This window comes from Miscanthus floridulus, chromosome 7, assembly GCF_019320115.1.
Source record: "Miscanthus floridulus cultivar M001 chromosome 7, ASM1932011v1, whole genome shotgun sequence".
Classification (NCBI taxonomy): domain Eukaryota; kingdom Viridiplantae; phylum Streptophyta; class Magnoliopsida; order Poales; family Poaceae; genus Miscanthus; species Miscanthus floridulus.
This window is the reverse complement of record NC_089586.1, coordinates 82,241,049-82,258,906: the sequence shown is the minus strand read 5'-3', so window position 1 is coordinate 82,258,906 and position 17,858 is coordinate 82,241,049. Positions and strand designations below refer to the sequence as shown.

The 17,858-nt window shown below is 44.9% G+C and overlaps 1 protein-coding gene and 1 pseudogene across 1 annotated transcript; both read left to right on the top strand.

Moving 5' to 3' along the window:
* The first annotated feature begins 611 nt into the window (after positions 1-611).
* Positions 612-1,808, top strand: LOC136463596 (E3 ubiquitin-protein ligase EL5-like). The gene has a single exon (XM_066462576.1). The coding sequence runs from the start codon at positions 687-689 to the stop codon at positions 1,575-1,577; it is 891 nt and encodes a 296-aa protein (XP_066318673.1). The 5' UTR covers positions 612-686; the 3' UTR covers positions 1,578-1,808.
* Positions 1,809-9,850: 8,042 nt separating this feature from the next.
* Positions 9,851-17,858, top strand: LOC136465746 (E3 ubiquitin-protein ligase EL5-like; annotated as a pseudogene).

The following is a 17,858-nucleotide window of genomic DNA, read 5'->3' as shown; positions in this document are numbered from 1 at the left end:
CCTGAGTTTTATTAGAAAGAGACAAGATGCAACCATCTTTTAATTTTTGCACGCGAATCTACCTTCTTCTCTCTTTTTTGACAGCGCGCATGAGCCGTGAGGGCGAGGGAATATACGTTGACTATAACTGGCAGTCTGGCACCATGTTTTTGACAGTAAAAAGATTGTGCTTCGGACTGTCCACAAGTGACATGGTCAAAAGTCGTTACTCTGGGGGTCTGAGATAAACACGGGCATCGCTGGAGCGTCAAAAAGACAACAACATGACCTCGCTCGCCCTACTCGCACTCACGTGGTGAAACTGACGGACCAATCAAAATCACTCCATAGCGCACGCACGTTTCTAAAGGAAATAATCCTACGCAAGGATCCATCCAAGTGCAAGCGCGCGTTCGTGGAATCAAAGATGCCCACCGCCGCCATTGACCGGTCTCGCCTGGCCAGGTGCGCTACCACCGGTCTCGCTTGGCCGCAGCAGCAGACACAGACGCAGCAGGGCAGGTGCAAGCGCGCGACAATTTCTCAACATCTTCTCCGATCCTCGCCCTCCTCCGTCGTCACGGCACGGCATATATATATGCGCGCGAGCTCTCGACTCCCGAGTCCTCGTTCCACCTCCGATCCACACGGCACACCAACGGCGACGCCAACAACTGGGGCTTCGGCGCTTCGCGTTCCACCGACAGATGACGCAAGACTCCGAGCAAGCAGGGGCCGGCCCTGGCACGCCCCCGGCGCCCACGGCAGCAGGGGCGGCGGGCGCCATGACGCTCGCCAGCATCCTCACCGTGGCGGGCATCCTCCTGCTCTTCGTCTTCTTCGCGTTCGGCATCATCGCCCTCCAGTACTGCATCAACGCCTGGGACAGGCAAAGCCACCAGCAGGGCGAACAAAGCCGCCGGCGGCGGCGGCGCCGTGGTCCGCGGACGACGGCCGGTGGCAGCAGCGGTGGTGGGGTGCGGACCAGCAGGGGCGTCGACCCGGAGCTGCTGCGCTCGCTGCCTGTCACGGTGTACCGCCACGGTTCGGACAAGGGGCGGCACCAGCAGGACGCGGTGGAGTGCGCCGTGTGCCTCGCCGAGCTCCAGGACGGCGAGGCGGCCCGGTTCCTGCCCCGCTGCGGGCACGGCTTCCACGCCGAGTGCGTCGACATGTGGCTCGCCTCCCACACCACCTGCCCGCTCTGCCGGCTCACCGTCTCCAAGCCCGACGACGTATCTGTATCTCCTCATCCGGTGTCTTCCTTGGCTCTTCCACCCGTACCGCCGGAGCCCGCCAACTACGCCACCGCCAACCTGCCCGCCAGCGTGCTTCTCGGCGTGTCTGAGCATGGCGCGGTCACCGCTGGCTCTGGCACTGGCTCCACGGCCGCCATGGCTATCGAGATCCCAGAGTTGGCCGTGCCGACGCCGGCGCTCACCCCGCGCGACCCTGCCAAGTCACCGGGATCGGCGAGGCTCAGATCGATCACGAGGCTGTGGAGCTTCGGAAGGCAAGGGGCGGGGGCGACTTCTTCGTGCTCCTGTGCCGGTGCGGGTGGTAGCGAAGGAGTCGACTTGGAACAGGGTATCAGCTAGCGTTACCATCGCTTTCTCGTCTCGGAGGCACCGTTGCCAGCCGGAGAACAGCACCAATTTCTGCGCTCTCTGCAATGGACAATATTGTAGATGTATATTCATGTACCATTTTTTTAGTTTAGAATATGTACATTCTTTTTCTTTTAGATTTTACACTTTTTTTCCAATATAAATATAACTAGCCCGCAAGTAGCGGGGACAGTTTACCCTTTTTTCAATAAATTAAATTGATTTTCAGTTGAAAATACCTTTTGGACATACGGAGTAGTTTTGCAACTAGTTATCATTGACCAATCTTATTGTCATCACACCATTCTTTTTCTTCCCCCGTTTATAGCCTGTGTCCTGTTCAACTTATATTAAGTCCAAATTAAGGAAGTCTTTAGTTTTCTATTGATGAGCTCCTTCATTTCTCGATAAAAGTGCTATCCAAGTATTTACAAAATTGTTTAGTTCCTTGATTCTTTGTAAACCTAAAATTCTGATCATCTCATATCTTTTTCTTTCGAATCCATATTTTGCTCCCTCGTGATGGGGACGCGATTCCCGATCTTCCGTCAGGTTGATGATAACTATCGTTTTGATGGAGCACGACACACCGATCCGGCTTCAGATCAAAAGACCCGAATTCTGCAATCTTACCACCACAACTTCTCTGGTTATCAACCGTGTCACCAATCCGATTGACCTCGCCAAGAAGGATAATCCCTGCCTGCGAAACGAAGAGCACAAGTAAGAACTCGAAAATACGCAGCTCAAAGTATGGGACAACTGTAGATGTATGATTGATTAAGTTGTCAAAGTGGGGTCTCATAAATCAATGAACGGTGACTGTCAATGGACAGAATGATTTAAGCAAAACCCAAACCCTAACGTAGGCGACGACTGCTGATTATATAGCCTAAGGGACGTCCAAGGACCCCTACTCGCGTCCTAAGGAGTCCCGACACGTTACAAGGCTCAAATGTCCCAAAAAGACGGCGATGCAGCGGCCTAACAGATTCTGGACGTCAACTTATTTTGACGATTCCCATTGATTCTGATGGGATTTTTATGTGGGACCACTTCTATTGATTTCCTTATCAAATTATCTTTCCATCCATTCGTGGATCATCGAAAACGGAGTCCGTATATGACCTGGGCATCCGTTTTACTACACGTTGCTCCTGGAGCCAGAGATGGACTCGAACTTGACTTGGATTGGGCCTTCAACTTGGCTTGGACGCCCATGCTTGGCTCCTAAGGTGGTGGCCAAGGAGGAGGATATCCTAGGTCATCTCTTAGGTGTTCTTCATCTTCTTGGACATGCTCCAACTTAGGCGTGGGTCCCAAGTGTGAATAACAAGCCCACGACGATGTCGTAGCACCCAACAGAAATAGTGGCAGAATATCTTGATGATTTGAAGACCTTGCCGACGTGATATTGAGGTGGGACCAGATCAAGTGCTCATGGACCTCAAACTCACTCCAGATGAAAAAGTTATAGCCTTTCTAATATAGTATTGTCGGGTTGCCGATGACTTGAAAGTTTAACTTTGATGGACTTGCACTTTGAGACACATTTATACCTACAATCAAATAATGACACGTATATATGGAACTAAGTGAATTGTTCCAAAAATCACTATGCAAATGTAGGAATGAGCTCACCTTATAATTAATGGTCATATCGGAAGGTGTCATGTCCTTATCATCCTCCCCTTCTTGACAGCAAACTGTCCTCGGTTTGAGCTTTGTTGGATGGGAAGTTGTAGGTAGTAGCCAACATTGTTCTCCTTCTTGAAATTTAACCTGTTTATTTATAAGAAAACTTGGGGATTTTAGCATGACATGATTATATCTATTCCAGCCCTCTAATTGATCATATTGTTGCACAACAAAAGGAGATTTTGGATTTAAACAAAAGTAGACACGATGCACCATATACCCTCATTTACAATTATATTTGCCAATAAAGTGATATGTATATCTAGATAACCATGGCAATTCAGCACGTTTAAATTTCTCCTCCAAACTACTCGGAGTACACAGAGTTTCAAACTCAATATATCCCAAAGTATTTAAAGTAGACAACAATTTTAGTTTATCTTGTTCAGTGGCAATGTGAAGCAATTGTTTATTTTTAGCGCAAGTATTTTATTCCGAAACAAAAGAATCAATCTCATTCGCTAGTTGTGGCATATGTATAATAGAAGCACTATCACACAACACTTCTTTATCACAAGCAATAGCAAAACAATTTTGTGACAAAGGTAATTCTGATTTAGTGTCCACTAAATATTGCTCTATTATAGCATGAGTGATGGACAAATTCAACACTTCGTCACCAATTTCAGCAATATCAGATTTTGTAGCAAGCATAAAAGGATTTTTCAATTTAGATACTTGGTGATTTTTACATTTAATATCAATCTCTGTGTTCTCACTAGCAACACTCTCTCTACCAGGCTGTACAATTTCAGCAGGGTTTAAAATTTTATCATGCTCTAAAGTGGGTGTTGGAGGTGGTGGCGAAGATGCTACTGTAGCAGTGGAAGCGGACACTCGTCTGCTTATCGTAGTCTCGATCTTCGTAAATGCTTGCTCCACCCATGCTAATACCTGGTTGGTGAGGTCGCTAATGTTGTTTTGGTTCTTTTGTTGACATCCATGCAAATCTTTTTCTACAAGCATAGCAAGTTGGAACAAACGGTTGACAATGTAATTTTTTTAGGAAAAACAATATCCTGTATTTCGTGCCTCAAACCATAATAAAAGCGAATAATTTCATCTTCTATGTCCTCTACTATCCCACATCATATTATATACTTTCGAAACTCTACATAATATTCCCGGACAGACATATTGCCCTGCTCTAAGCGCTGTAATTTCTTACGCCAATCATGTTTATAAGAAAGAGGAATAAAATGATCACGCATTGCTTCTTCTTTTTATCCCATGATTTGGGTTGTAATCTCATATTGCCTAGTTCTCACCACCAGATTTTAGCAAAATTCTTAAATTCACTAGTAGCAAGTCTGACTTTATGTATCTCAGGAACTAGGTGAGAATTAAATTCTTGTTTTACAGTCATCTCCCAATCAAAATATTCTTCTCCATCATAAAATCCATAATAGGGTGATATGGTCAATTTACCTCTCATACCTTGGTGATTATAGTCTATATGGGATGGCTGATTGTTCTTCATTTGGTCCATCCTTGTAAACTTCGGGTCCATGATTTCCTACAATTTACTCTTAAACAGAAACTCGTTGTTTGATATTGTTAGAAATTAAAATAAATGCCTATCAACTATTATATGTGGTGGTGGAAACACGCTCTCGCACGTCTTACCAAATTCCTACAAGTGTTCTTACCAAAGCAAAACAGTGGACGGTACAACCAGCAGCTGATTCACGATACCTGTGAGGGCGTAGCACCAAGATTGTAAGGGTCTTTTTCTGTACCAATCTAAAGTATATGTGGAGATTGGGAGGCACACAAAAGAATAAATATGTATATGTGGTGCACAAGTCAGTAACAGATAGCAATATTGAATGAATGTCCAGAGCACTTATCCTAGTTGTTGGCCTATATGTGTTCCTAGCACCAGTTGTGACAGACAAGGGAGTGAAACAAGTATGAAAGGCAGCAACAGAAATACAGACAAGGCAAAAGTAACCACAAACAATAGAGCTATTGAGTGTTCCTTATGTGCTCATTTTCGATCTCTTCTCTTCTCCTCTTTTACTATTTTTTCTTTTCTTTTTTGTCCAAACTTTTTTCTTGCTTTTGCTCTTTTGATATTTTTTCTTAGGAAGGAGCACACAAGAATAAATCATAAAAAATTTGAGCTCAAATGGATAAAAGATGTGGCCTATACAAAATCAGGATTGTGCTCTGAAAAGCATGCCAAAACTTATGGACCCAAAAACTTGATTTTTCCGATCGAATTTCATAAATCTAATTTTTGTAAACCTATCTATGGTCGGTAAAAATGGATCTAAAATTTTCTGGCGTTCTCCGTAGATATAAAATTCACCCCTTTCAAGTTTAGATGCAAAAGTTGTGACTGTTTTAAGGAAGACGCTCGAATCAAGGTTTTATGTGGACAAAAGATGTAAATTTTTGGATGGTGGTGGCTAGGGTTGATGGAAAACAGTGAAGGATCACACAAACTAGACTCAAACACGATCTAAACCAGCAACAAGACCTAACCTAGGGCACAAACTCAACATGGCTGACTCTGAAACTGAAATATGCAAGGCTATGACACGGATGGTTGTAGGACATGAAACAAATATGGTGGTGGACTATGGGACAAAGGCGAAAACACTCAAACTAAGGGTAAGATACGAACCTGATAGTATACCTGAAGCTCTAATACCACTTGATGGGGACATGATTCTCGATCTTCCGTCAGGTTGATGATAACTATCGTTTTAGTGGAGCATGACACATCGATCCGGCTTTAGATCGGAAGACCCGAACCCTGTAATCTTAGCACCATAACTTCTCTAGTTATCAACCGTGTCACCAATCCATTGACCTCGCCAAGAAAACAAATCCCTGCCTACCAAACGAAGAACACAAGCAAGAACTCGAAAGTACGCAGCTCCAAGTATGGGACAAACTGTAGATATATGATTAAGTTCTCAAAGTGGGGTCTCACAAACCGATGAACGGCGACTGTCATTTGACAGAATGATCTAAGCAAAACCCAAACCCTAACGTAGGTGGCGACTACTGATTATATAGCCTAAGGGACGTCCAAGGACCCCTACTCGCGTCCTAAGGAGTCACGACACGTTACAAGGCCCAAATGGCCCAAAAGATGGCAATGCAGCGCCCTGACAGATTCTGGACGTCAACTTGTTTCGACGATTCTCATTAATTCTGATGGGATTTTGATGTGGGACCACTTCCATTGGTTTTCTTATCAAATTATGTTTCCATCCATATGTGGATTGTCGAAAACAGAGTCCGTATGCGACCTGGGCGTCCCAAGTGTGAATAACAAGCCCACGACGATGTCGTAGCACCCGATAGAAACAATGGCAGAATGTCTGATTTGAAGACCTTGCCGACGTGATATTGAGGTGGAACCAGATCTATTTGAAAGTTTATCAAATAAGCTTTCCATCAAGTGCTTATGGATCTCAAACTCACTCTGGATGAAAGAGTTATAGCCTTTCCAATAGAGTATTGTCGGGCTGCTAATAACCTGAAAGTTCAACTTTGATGGACTTGCACATTGAAACACATTTGTACCTACAATTAAATAATAACATGTAACCAAGTGAATTGTTCCAAAAAATACTATGCAAGTGTAGGAATGAGCTCACTTTATAATCATATCCAAAAGTGTCATGTCCTCCTCCCCCCGGTATAAATCATTGCTAGATTCATGACATAATGCCGCACGTCTGCTAGAGCCACTCCTGCCTCAAGTAGCCTGGTGCCGTCGTCATGTCACCATTGAGCTGATGATACCATACCTGCTACCTTGCCACTATATGACATTGTTGTCATCCATGGTATTACCACATTTGTTTCTTCTTAGAACTAGCTTCTCGTGATGAAATAAAATAATATACTTATGAACGATGTCCGTTTACTTGTGAGTTACACACACGTGCATATCACATAACCAATGACCAAATGCATGTAAGATTTGAGCAAATATGAGTCAAATTTGAACCGTGACCATTATAATCTTTTTTTTTTTTGAAAATTTAAACCTTCATGGCATCGTAAACATGTTACAGAGATGGGAATCATGTCACCCAAATCAATGTTTTCTAGCGCGTGCTTGATATTACAAGTTGCATAATGAGCGAGTTCAAGAGAAAGGGCATGAATTCGGGATGCTTGCTCATCTTGCCTTTTTACCAAGAATATTAACTGCCTCCCCTACCTTACTAGTATCTCTACGGATCTTGATTACTAACTAGCTTCTTGATTGACTATTGTACTGCACTTCAACAATGATATAGGACATAGAGCGACCAATGTCCAGGATGAGTGTGTGGTGATCCAGCAAGCACATCGAAGGCCACCACATGGTTGTTAGTAGGTGGTGACAACCCTTTCTGACCTTTGTAGCCCACCATATTCGGGTAAGTTATTAAAACGTTGGGCTCATTGCATAAACCGTCTAGCACCATTCTCATCCTTTTCCGTTGCAGTGTTAGGTCTATGCCCCCGTAGTGTTCTTGCGTGTGATCTCTAGCTAGTTATCTATATCTATCCATATCTTTGCTAACTTTCTGATCTTATTAAAACCTTAGTAGTAGAGTGGAATTATAGGGACCTAGTACTTCCTCATTGTCCTTCCAAGTTAGCTATGCCTTCCATCCTTTATTGTTTTCGAAACTTCTGTGTGTCACACTACTCTTTTATTATCTGTAGTTACCCTGCTAGAGTTTGGTATATTAATTATAATACAATCAAGGACAACTTATTTATCAAACACTCTTAGCCATCGCTTTCCTAGAGATATAAATATGACACCTTGGAATACTTCTTGGTGAAATAGTACAACGATGTTTCATTGTGCTTGCAGAATTAACTACTTCAACATATAAGAAATACCAACGCTGACTAGTTGGCACCACATTTGGAGTGGCCACACACTACTGGAGACGTCCTCTTTGCCGAGGGCTTCTGGGTTTGCCGAGGGCTAGATCTCGGGCACTTAGCCCTCGGCAAAGGGGGTCTTTGCCGAGGGCCAGCCCCAGGAGCCCTCGGCAAAATAAATCTTTACCGAGGGCCTAGCCCTCGGCAAATTGGCCCTCGGCAAATATGGCCGGATGGGTCACGGCGGCCACTGACGTCAGTCTTTGCCGAGTGCCCGCCGTCAGGCACTCGGCAAAGATTTTTTATTTTTTTAAATATTCTTTGCCGAGGGCCATTGGCCAGGCCCTCGGCAAAGACCCCCTTTGCCGAGGGCCAGGCTAGGCCCTTGGTAAAGATTTTTTTTGTCCGTGGGCGGGGAATTTGGGCCGCTGGCCGATTTAGGGTTGGGCCCTTTGTCGAGGGCCCAGGTACAGGGCCCTCGGCAAAGATTTTTATTTCTTTGTCTGTGCTAGGTGATGTGGTTGGACTTTATTGTAATATTTGTGGTTTATGGTTCTGACTTGTGTTTGGATTTCATGAACTTGTCGTAATAAAAATGTGAATGATGATGAACATGTGACTTGTCGTTGTAATATATTGTGATTTGTGGTTCACAATTATGGTTGTGATATATTGTGAGAAAATGGATTCTGTGTGATATATATATGTGATGGTTGATATATATATGTATATATATGAAATGCTTGTGTCGATGGAATGCAAAAAGCAAAACAAAAAAAAATTCTGCCTCTTTGCCGAGGGCAATGACCAAGACCCTCGGCAAAGAAGGGTCCTTTGCCGAGGGCCGTCCCATTGCCCTCGGCAAAGATTTTTTTTAAAAAAATAAAATTTCTGCAACATTTCTTTGCCGAGGGCCATGGGTGGAAGCCCTCGGCAAAGATTTTTCAAAAAAAAGAATAATTCTTTGCCGAGGGTCGTCCCATTGCCCTCGGCAAAGATTTTTTGGAAAAATTCTGCACATTTCTTTGGCGAGGGCCATGGTTGGAGTCCCTCGGCAAAGATTTTTCAAAAAAAAAAGAATAACTCTTTGCCGAGGGCCCCGGAGACGGCCCTCGGCAAAGACTCCGTCCCAGGCGCCGGCGCCGTGACGGCTGCTTTTCTTTGCCGAGTGCCGCTCCAGCCCTCGGCAAAGGCTTTGCCGAGTGCCCGATAAAGGGCCATCGGCAAAGATCCTCTTCGCCGACTCAAAATTCCCCGAGAGCTCTTTACCGAGGGCCGTCCTCGGCAAAGCCTTTGCCGAGGGCCGCCCTCGGCAAAGAGGCCGTCTCCAGTAGTGACAATAGGAGCTAGGCGATGAGCATTCGCCATGAATCCTCCCTTCGAAGGTAGAGCATGCATGGCAGGCTTCAGGGATAGGGTTGCCGAGGGCCGCCCTCGGCAAAGAGGCCGTCTCCAGTAGTGACAATAGGAGCTAGGCGATGAGCATTCGCCATGAATCCTCCCTTCGAAGGTAGAGCATGCATGGCAGGCTTCAGGGATAGGGGCTACCGCCTTCCCTTTTCCCTTGACGACATCCCAAAATGATGGTGAGAGGTACTCCCTCAGACCTCTCGGATGAAGTGAAGGAAGCAGATGGAGAGTTGTTCAAGTGCAACCATGCCAGCTCCTTGTCCATCTAGCGGATCTGGAGAAGAAGGGATTGGAGTTGAGAGGTGATGGAGGCGAAGAAGGCAAAGAATCATGGAGGTGACTTCTCCCGCGCCTTACAGGACGACGCCCCATCCCTACCAAGGATATCAGATCTCGGCAGGGCGCTCGCGCCAGGGAAGCAACCGACGACAGTGAGCAGGTGACGCACGATGACACGAGGAAGGGAGTTCCCTTGCACGATTCTAGATGCACAATGGCCACGAGGCACTACCCTAGCTAGTTCCTTTGATTAGAGGGCGGAATAGCAAGCAGGCTAGCAGCCGGCCGAGTTGGAAACTTTGAAAGTCAAGCTCAGACGAGACACAAACCAAGTGGAGTGCAACTACATTTGGTTAGCCGCATCTCATGACCCTGGTGTAGCATTGGTTTCTTTATTTTGTCGTTATCAATTACACAGGAGCAACGATTCAGAAACTGGGAACGACATTCGATTCCACCCGTACGTATTTAATTATTACAAGTACCGGAGAATGAAGCTCACTTCACATCATTAAACTTGGTCATTGCAGCTCCAATACATCTTGTCAAAATGGAACTGGAAGTGACAGCCATCTAAACTCCGGCCACTTGACTGCTTGAGCATCACGAACACCACGTCACTCACGTGGCAAAGAAAGTGCCTCACGGTCAGGGTGCAGTACCTTTCCAAGGGAAAAACCAAAGAAAGTGCACCGAGGTGCTGACATCCAGGCCAAAGCCCGCGTGAAGGCACGGGCAACCGCTCGCGTCCGCGATCGCTGCCATTGACCGGCCGCCCTGCCGGTCTCGCCTTGGCCCCCAACCCTTGCCAGCAGCCGCAGCCGCCGGTCAGCCGGTGCAATTCCGTCGCGCCGGTCTGTCGCCGCGTCAACCATCCTTGTGTGGATAAACGAACCGGACTCGTATATATATATGCTCGAGCTCCCCACTTTCGAGTGCTCACTCGCTGTCTCGCTACATACACACCACGGTACAAAGACAAGCTTGCCTACCGGGTTGCATCCAGGCATCGAGAAACAGCATGGGCCGCATGGCGCAAGGTTCTGACGAAGGCGCCGGCGCTGCGCACGCGTCGTGGCCAAGCGGCGCCGACGCTGACACACCCGTGGCGCCCACGGTGGGTGCAGCCGCCGCCATGACGCTCGGCAACATCCTCACCGTCGCAGGCATCCTCCTGCTCTGTCATCTTCGCCTTCGGCCTCGCCTCCCTCCAGTACTGCTTCGCACGGAGAGGGCTGCGGTGCCCTTGTCCGCGGACGGCCGCCAGTGTAATAATTAGGCAATTTCATTAATTTTCAGATTAATAGCAGAATACAAATCATGACAATCTCATAAACTAGCATGCAGATTTCTAACATACTAGTTAAATCAGGCAGCATTAATAGCAATATAGCTAGCAACATAGCTAAGATCAGTAGACAAGTAACAATAATTTAGTCACGTGGTGTGTACCTTTTGTTTACAGAAGAAAATGGTGTCGCTGGTGAAGATGATGCAGAGGGAGACGCTGCTGGTGGTACAAAGTCGTTGATAAGTGATGAAGGAAGAGCTCGGAGCAGCTGACGACGAATACGCTGGGACGTAACGCCACCTGACTTGGATGGAAGACGACCCGTCGTGAAAGTCGGGAGCAGTCGCGCGACGAGCTCTTCCCAAAAACCTTATTTGTCCTCTCCCGGTGCAAGATCACAAGGACGAGGGTTCCGGAGACCTGCTCTCCCGAACGTCGGTGCACGCAGACGCCGGGATGGAGAGACTATGGCGGCAGCGTAGCGGCGAGAAGAGAAAAATATAAATTTACTACCTTTGAATTTTCCAAACTAGAACTCTCAATAGTAGTTTTTAGTGTCTTTTTCCTGGAGGATTGGTACATATATATATATAGAGAGAGAGAGGGATGAGAACCCATATCTCAACTTTCACTAGCAATATGGTACTAATTGATGTTGTACTTTCCACCTCTACTCATAGGCTTAAACATTAAAGCCCATTAGGGAACACAAGTATTGGGCCTTTGAGATTTATTAGAATTTCGTCGTATGGATTTAGGGGAACTATCCATATAAATTCTAACAATCCCCCACCAGATCTCAACTGCCCATCATAGATATTTTTTTTCTTCCACTATTGTTTATATACTAGTGTTTCAACAGAGACTATTAAGTTGAACATCCAACTAGAGCTTTAAGTTACACACATCCACAACTTAAACAATGGGCTATGCCTTGAATTGCAAGTTTTGTGTGAACGAGTTTTACTCAAAGTCAAACTAGTACCTGGCTACCAGTAGCCTTTCCCGTGGGTGGAGCATATACGTCGTACCCCCTGGTCTCTTCATGAGCTTACTAGAGATCACCTAAGTCTCATAGACTGCGCCGTTATACAATCGGACTCATATAGGTATGTATTTTCAAGAATGCTCTGCAGGACAATATCTTCGCTTGTTAAAGCCAATAGAACACATTAAGACATTCGCCAACCTACCATATAGTGCCTCATTGCTTTGAAAATTGAAAGTATTGCATCTTTACATAGAGAGAGTTATAGTTTACTCTCCTCAGTTTACCAATAGCTTGTTCTTCCCAGATCCTTAGTCGTGGGATCTCCGATAAAAAAGGTTGGGTTACTACTACTGTAAACTCACATGGGTCCCATACACATATCCCTTGATGCAATTTCCATCACATTCCGTGATAGCCCTTTTGTAAAGGGATCTGCCAGGTTTTTGTCTGTTTGCACATAGGCCACAGCTATTACTCCGGAGTTTCTAAACTTCTTGACAGTCTTCAAATGTCTTTTAATGTGTCCTGTTGACTTCACATTATCCTTAGCACTGTTTACTTTAGTAATCACAGTTTGATTATCATAGTTCATAAGGATAGCCGGTATTAGTTTTTCAACCACTGGCAAGTCCAACAAGAGCTCACACAGCCATTCTGTCTCTGCAGAAGCTGTATCTAAAGCAATAAGTTCTGTTTCTATTGTTGATTTTGTCAAAATAGTCTGTTTGCAAGACCTCCATGACACTGTGTCACCTCCAAGAGTAAACACATACCCACCAGTGGCGTAGATTTGGTCAAGATCAGATATCCAGTTCGAATCAGTATATCCCTCAAGCATAGCTGGGTGCCCAGAATAGTGAATCCCAAAACTCGTTGTACCTTTAAGATAACGCAAGACCCTTTCAAGTGCACGCCAATGATCATCATCTGGGTTGGACGTGTACCTACTCAACTTGCTGACAGCAAAATAGATATCTGGTCTTGTTGCGCTAGCTAAATACATGAGTGAACCAATAATCTGATAGTATCTCAAATGGTCTCTACCTATCTTTTTGTTCTTTCTCAAAGTCACGCTAGGATCATAAGGTGTTGGAGAAGGCTTGCTATCCATAAAGCCAAACTGACTCAAGACCTTCTCAACATAGTGAGATTGCAATAAAGTAATCCCACTCTCATTCTTAATCAGCTTAATATTTAGAATCCCATTAGCTTCTCCTAGATCTTTCATGTCAAAGCTCTTAGACAGAAAAGACTTGACCTCATTAATTGCATCAATGTTCATGCTAAAGATTAGAATATCATCAACATATAAGCATAATATAACAGAATTACCCCCACCATATCGATAGTACACACACCTATCAACCTCATTTATGGTAAAGCCCACACTCATTAAAGTTGTGTCAAACTTCTCATCCCATTGTTTAGGCGCTTGTTTCAAGCCATACAAAGATTTCAATAACTTACACACCTTACGCTCTTCACCTTTTACTACAAACCCATCAGGCTGATCCATATAGATTTCCTCATACAACTCTCGATTAAGGAAAATTGTCTTCACATCCATTTGATGAACGAGAAGACCATATGAGGCAGCCAGGGAAAGTAGCACTCGAATATTGGTCATTCTAGCAACAAGTTAATAAGTATCAAAGAAATCCATGCCTTCCTTCTAGGTATAACCCTTAGCCACAAGCCGAGCCTTGTATTTGTCAACAGTACCATCAGGTCTAAGCTTCTTTTTGAACACCCACTTACAACCCACAAGTTTACAACCAAACGGCAGCTCAGATAATTCCCAAGTTCCATTAGAGAGAATCGAGTCCATTTCACTACGAACAACATCCTTCCAATCATCTGCATCTAGAGATGCATACGCCTCTTCAATAGAGGTGGGAGTATCGTCCACGGTACACAATGAAATCAGCACCAAAAGATTTTGCAATCCTTTGTCTCTTGTTCCTCGCAGGAACTTCATTGTCATCCTTCTCAAGGACTTCTTCAAGTGGTTGCTCAAATGACTCAACAGGAGACTCAATAGGTGTAGTAAAATTAGGAGCTATCTTAGAAGAAAATCTAGCATTGCTATGCATATCTTTCATAGGAAGTATGTTCTCAAAAAATGTAGCATCACGAGATTCTATAATTGTATCAACATGCATATCAGGAACTTTAGATTTTACTACTAAAAACCTATAGGCAATGCTCTGATAAGCATATCCTAGAAAGACACAGTCTACAGTCTTTGGTCCAAGCTTGCGCTTCTTAGAAATTGGTTTGCTGACCTTCGCCAAGCATCCCCACGTGCGCAAGTATGAAAGTGATGGTTTCCTCCCAACCCAATTCTCATATGGGGTTGTCTATTTATTTATGTTTGGAATTCTATTCAGGACATGACTTGCAGTCAATAAAGCCTCCCCCCACCATGCCTTAGATAAACCTGCAGTGTCTAACATGGCATTCACCAAGTCAGTTAGCGTGCGGTTCTTCCTCTCAGCAACCCCATTTGATTCGAGCAAATAGGGAGGCGTCCTCTCATGAATAATGCCATGTTCCTCACAGAATTCATCAAATAATCTAGGAAAATATTCACCACCATGATCTGACCTTAGATGCTTAATCTTTCTCTCTAGTTGATTCTCAACTTCAGCCTTATAGAGTTTAAAGTAGTCTAGCATTTCATCTTTAGTTTTCAGCAAGTAAACATAGCAAAATCTAGTTGCATCATCAATTAAAGTCACGAAATATCTCTTTCCACCTTTTGTTAACACACTATTCATCTCACATAGATCAGAATGTATGAGTTCTAGAGGTGCCAAGTTTCTCTCCTTCCCTGCCTTGTGAGGCTTTTGAGATTGCTTTGATTGCACACAACTATGGCACTTAGAACCTTTGGCAATAGTGAAATTTGGAATTAAACTCATGCTAGACAAACGTGACATCAACCCAAAATTGACATGGCATAAACGAGAATGCCAAACACTTGAAATATCACTAATTGTGCCACAAATGTGATTCATTGACTTATTACAAAAATATGCCAAAGATAGGTGGAACAAGCCTCCGCAATCATAGCCTTTACCAATAAATTGTCCATGCTTAGACATTACTACTTTATTGGACTCTAACACTACCTTAAACCCATCTCTCAAAAGAAGGGAGACACTAACTAGGTTCTTCCGTATAGTAGGGACATGCTGCACGTTCCTCAGCTGCAAGATCTTTCCCAAAGTAAACTTCAGATCCACCGTGCCAACACCACGAACAGAAGCATGCGACCCATTCCCCATTAGGACGGAGACACCTTGGAGCCCCTGATAAGAAGAAAACATAGAGATGTCAGTACACACATGAATATTAGCACCTGTATCAACCCACCAACTTGGAGATTAAAACACTAATAGTACAATAGGAAGATTACCATACCCGTCATCAGCATTGCTAGTAGTCACGAGATTGACATTCTTCATTTTCCCTTTGCGGTCCGCTCGCTCTGGACACTCTTTGGAAAAGTGGCCAAGCTCTCCACAAGTGAAGCAAGGCAACTCTGCTTTATCTTTCTTCTTCTTCTTAAAGGTAGTAGTAGACTTGGCATTGAAAGGCTTATTCTTTCCTTTGTTCCTGCCATGTGGCTTTCTCTAGGCACAATTGGCACTAGGATGACCCTCATTCCCCTTTTCAATGTTGTCCTTAGCCCGAGCCTTCTCAGCATCAAGAGATGCTATCAAGTTTTCAACTGATATTTTCTGTCTCTTGTGTTTAAGGCTTGTGGCGAAGCCCCTCCATGAAGGAGGCAACTTAGCAATAATGCACCCAGACACAAATTTATCAGATATGACACACTTAAGGAGTTCAAGTTCCTTAGCCAGACCCTAAACCTCATGAGCTTGCTCGACTATAGATCGATTAGCAACCATCTTATAGTCATGAAAGCTCTCCATGATGTACAACTCACTACCAGCATCTGATGCACCATAAGTAGCATTTAGATGACCCCACAACATCTTTGCATCTTTTATGTGTAGAGTTGAATCAAATAGATGATCAGAAAGTACATTCTACATAGCTCCCACAAAGATCTAGTTGGCATCCTAGAATCTTCTTAGATCTTCTTCAAAGATATTTCCCTCAGGCATGCCAGCGCTCACCCAGAACACTTTTATGGCTGTCAACCAATTGGTGACCTTTACTTGCCATCTCTTAAAGCGCGCACTAGAAAACTTTTCCAGCCTTAGCGCATCAGCGAAACTAGCCATAGATAATTCACGAAAAAGCTTACAATAAGGTATTTGGATTGTTGAATAATTAGGCAATTTTCTGATTAATTTCTAGATTAATAGCATAATATAAATCATGACAATCTCATAAACTAGCATGCAGATCTCTAATATACTAGTTAAATCAGGCAACATTAATAGCAATATAGCTAGCAATATAGCTAAGATCATCGTGATCAACACAGTAGACAAATGACAATAATAGATTGGTCACGTGGTGTGTACCTTTTGTTTATAGAAGAAAATGGTGTCGCTGGTGAAGATGATGCAGAGGGAGATATTGCTGGTGGTGGTACTAAGTCATCGATGAGTGGTGAAGGAAGAGCTCAGAGCAGCTGATGATGAATACGTCGGGACGTAGCGCCGCCTGACTTGGATGGAAGACGGCCTGTCGTGAAAGTCGGGAGCAGTCGCACGACGAGTGCTTCCCAAAAAACTTATTCATCCTCTCCTGGTGCAGGATCACAAGGACGAGGGTTCTGGAGACCTTCTCTCTCAAACGTCGGTGCATGCAGATGCCGGGATGGAGAGACTACGGCGGCAGTGCAATAGCGAGAAGAGGAAAATACTAATTTACTACCTTTGGATTTTCCAAACTAGAACTCCCAATAGTAGTTTTTAGTGTCTTTTTCTAGAAGGATTGGTATATATATAGGGATGAGAACCCCCCTACCTCCACATTCACTATCAATATGCTACTAATTGATATTGTATCTCCTACCTCTACTCATGGGCTTAAACATTAAAGTCCACTAGGGAACACAAGTATTGGGCCTTTGAGATTTATTAGAAATTCTTCATATGGATTTAGGAAAACTATCCATGTAAATTCTAACAAGTAGCAGGGTGGGATGTAGATCAGCAGGGGCGTTGACCCGGAGCTGCTGCGCTCGCTGCCTGTCATGGTGTATAAGGCAACGGCGACGCAATGTTCGGACAAGGGGTAGCTGAACGCGGTGGAGTGCGTCGTGTGCCTCGCCGAGCTCCAGGACGGCGAGGAGGCTCGGTTTCTACCCCGCTGCGGCCATAGCATCCATGCTGAGTGCGTCGACATGTGGCTCACCTCCAACACCACATGTCTGCTATGTCGCCTCATTGTCTCCAAGCCTGATGTATCTCCTCCGGCACCTTCCTTGGCTCTTCCACCCGTACCCCTGGAGCCCGCGAACTACGCCACCGCCACCAACCTACCCACCGATGAGCTTCTTAGGGTGTCCGGCCATGGCACGGTCACTGCTAGCGCTGGCTCCATGGCCGCCATGGTGATCGAGATCCTAGAGTTGGCCATGCCGACGCTGACGCTGACCCTGCGTGAGGCTACCAAGTCACCGGGCTTGGCGAGGCTCAGATCGATCAGGAGGCTCTAGAGTTTCGGAAGGTAAGGGGCCAGAGCAACTTCTTCCTACTCCTGCTCCTATGCCGGTGTCAGTGCCAGTGCTAGCGAAGGAGTTGACTTGGAGTAGGGTATCAGCTAG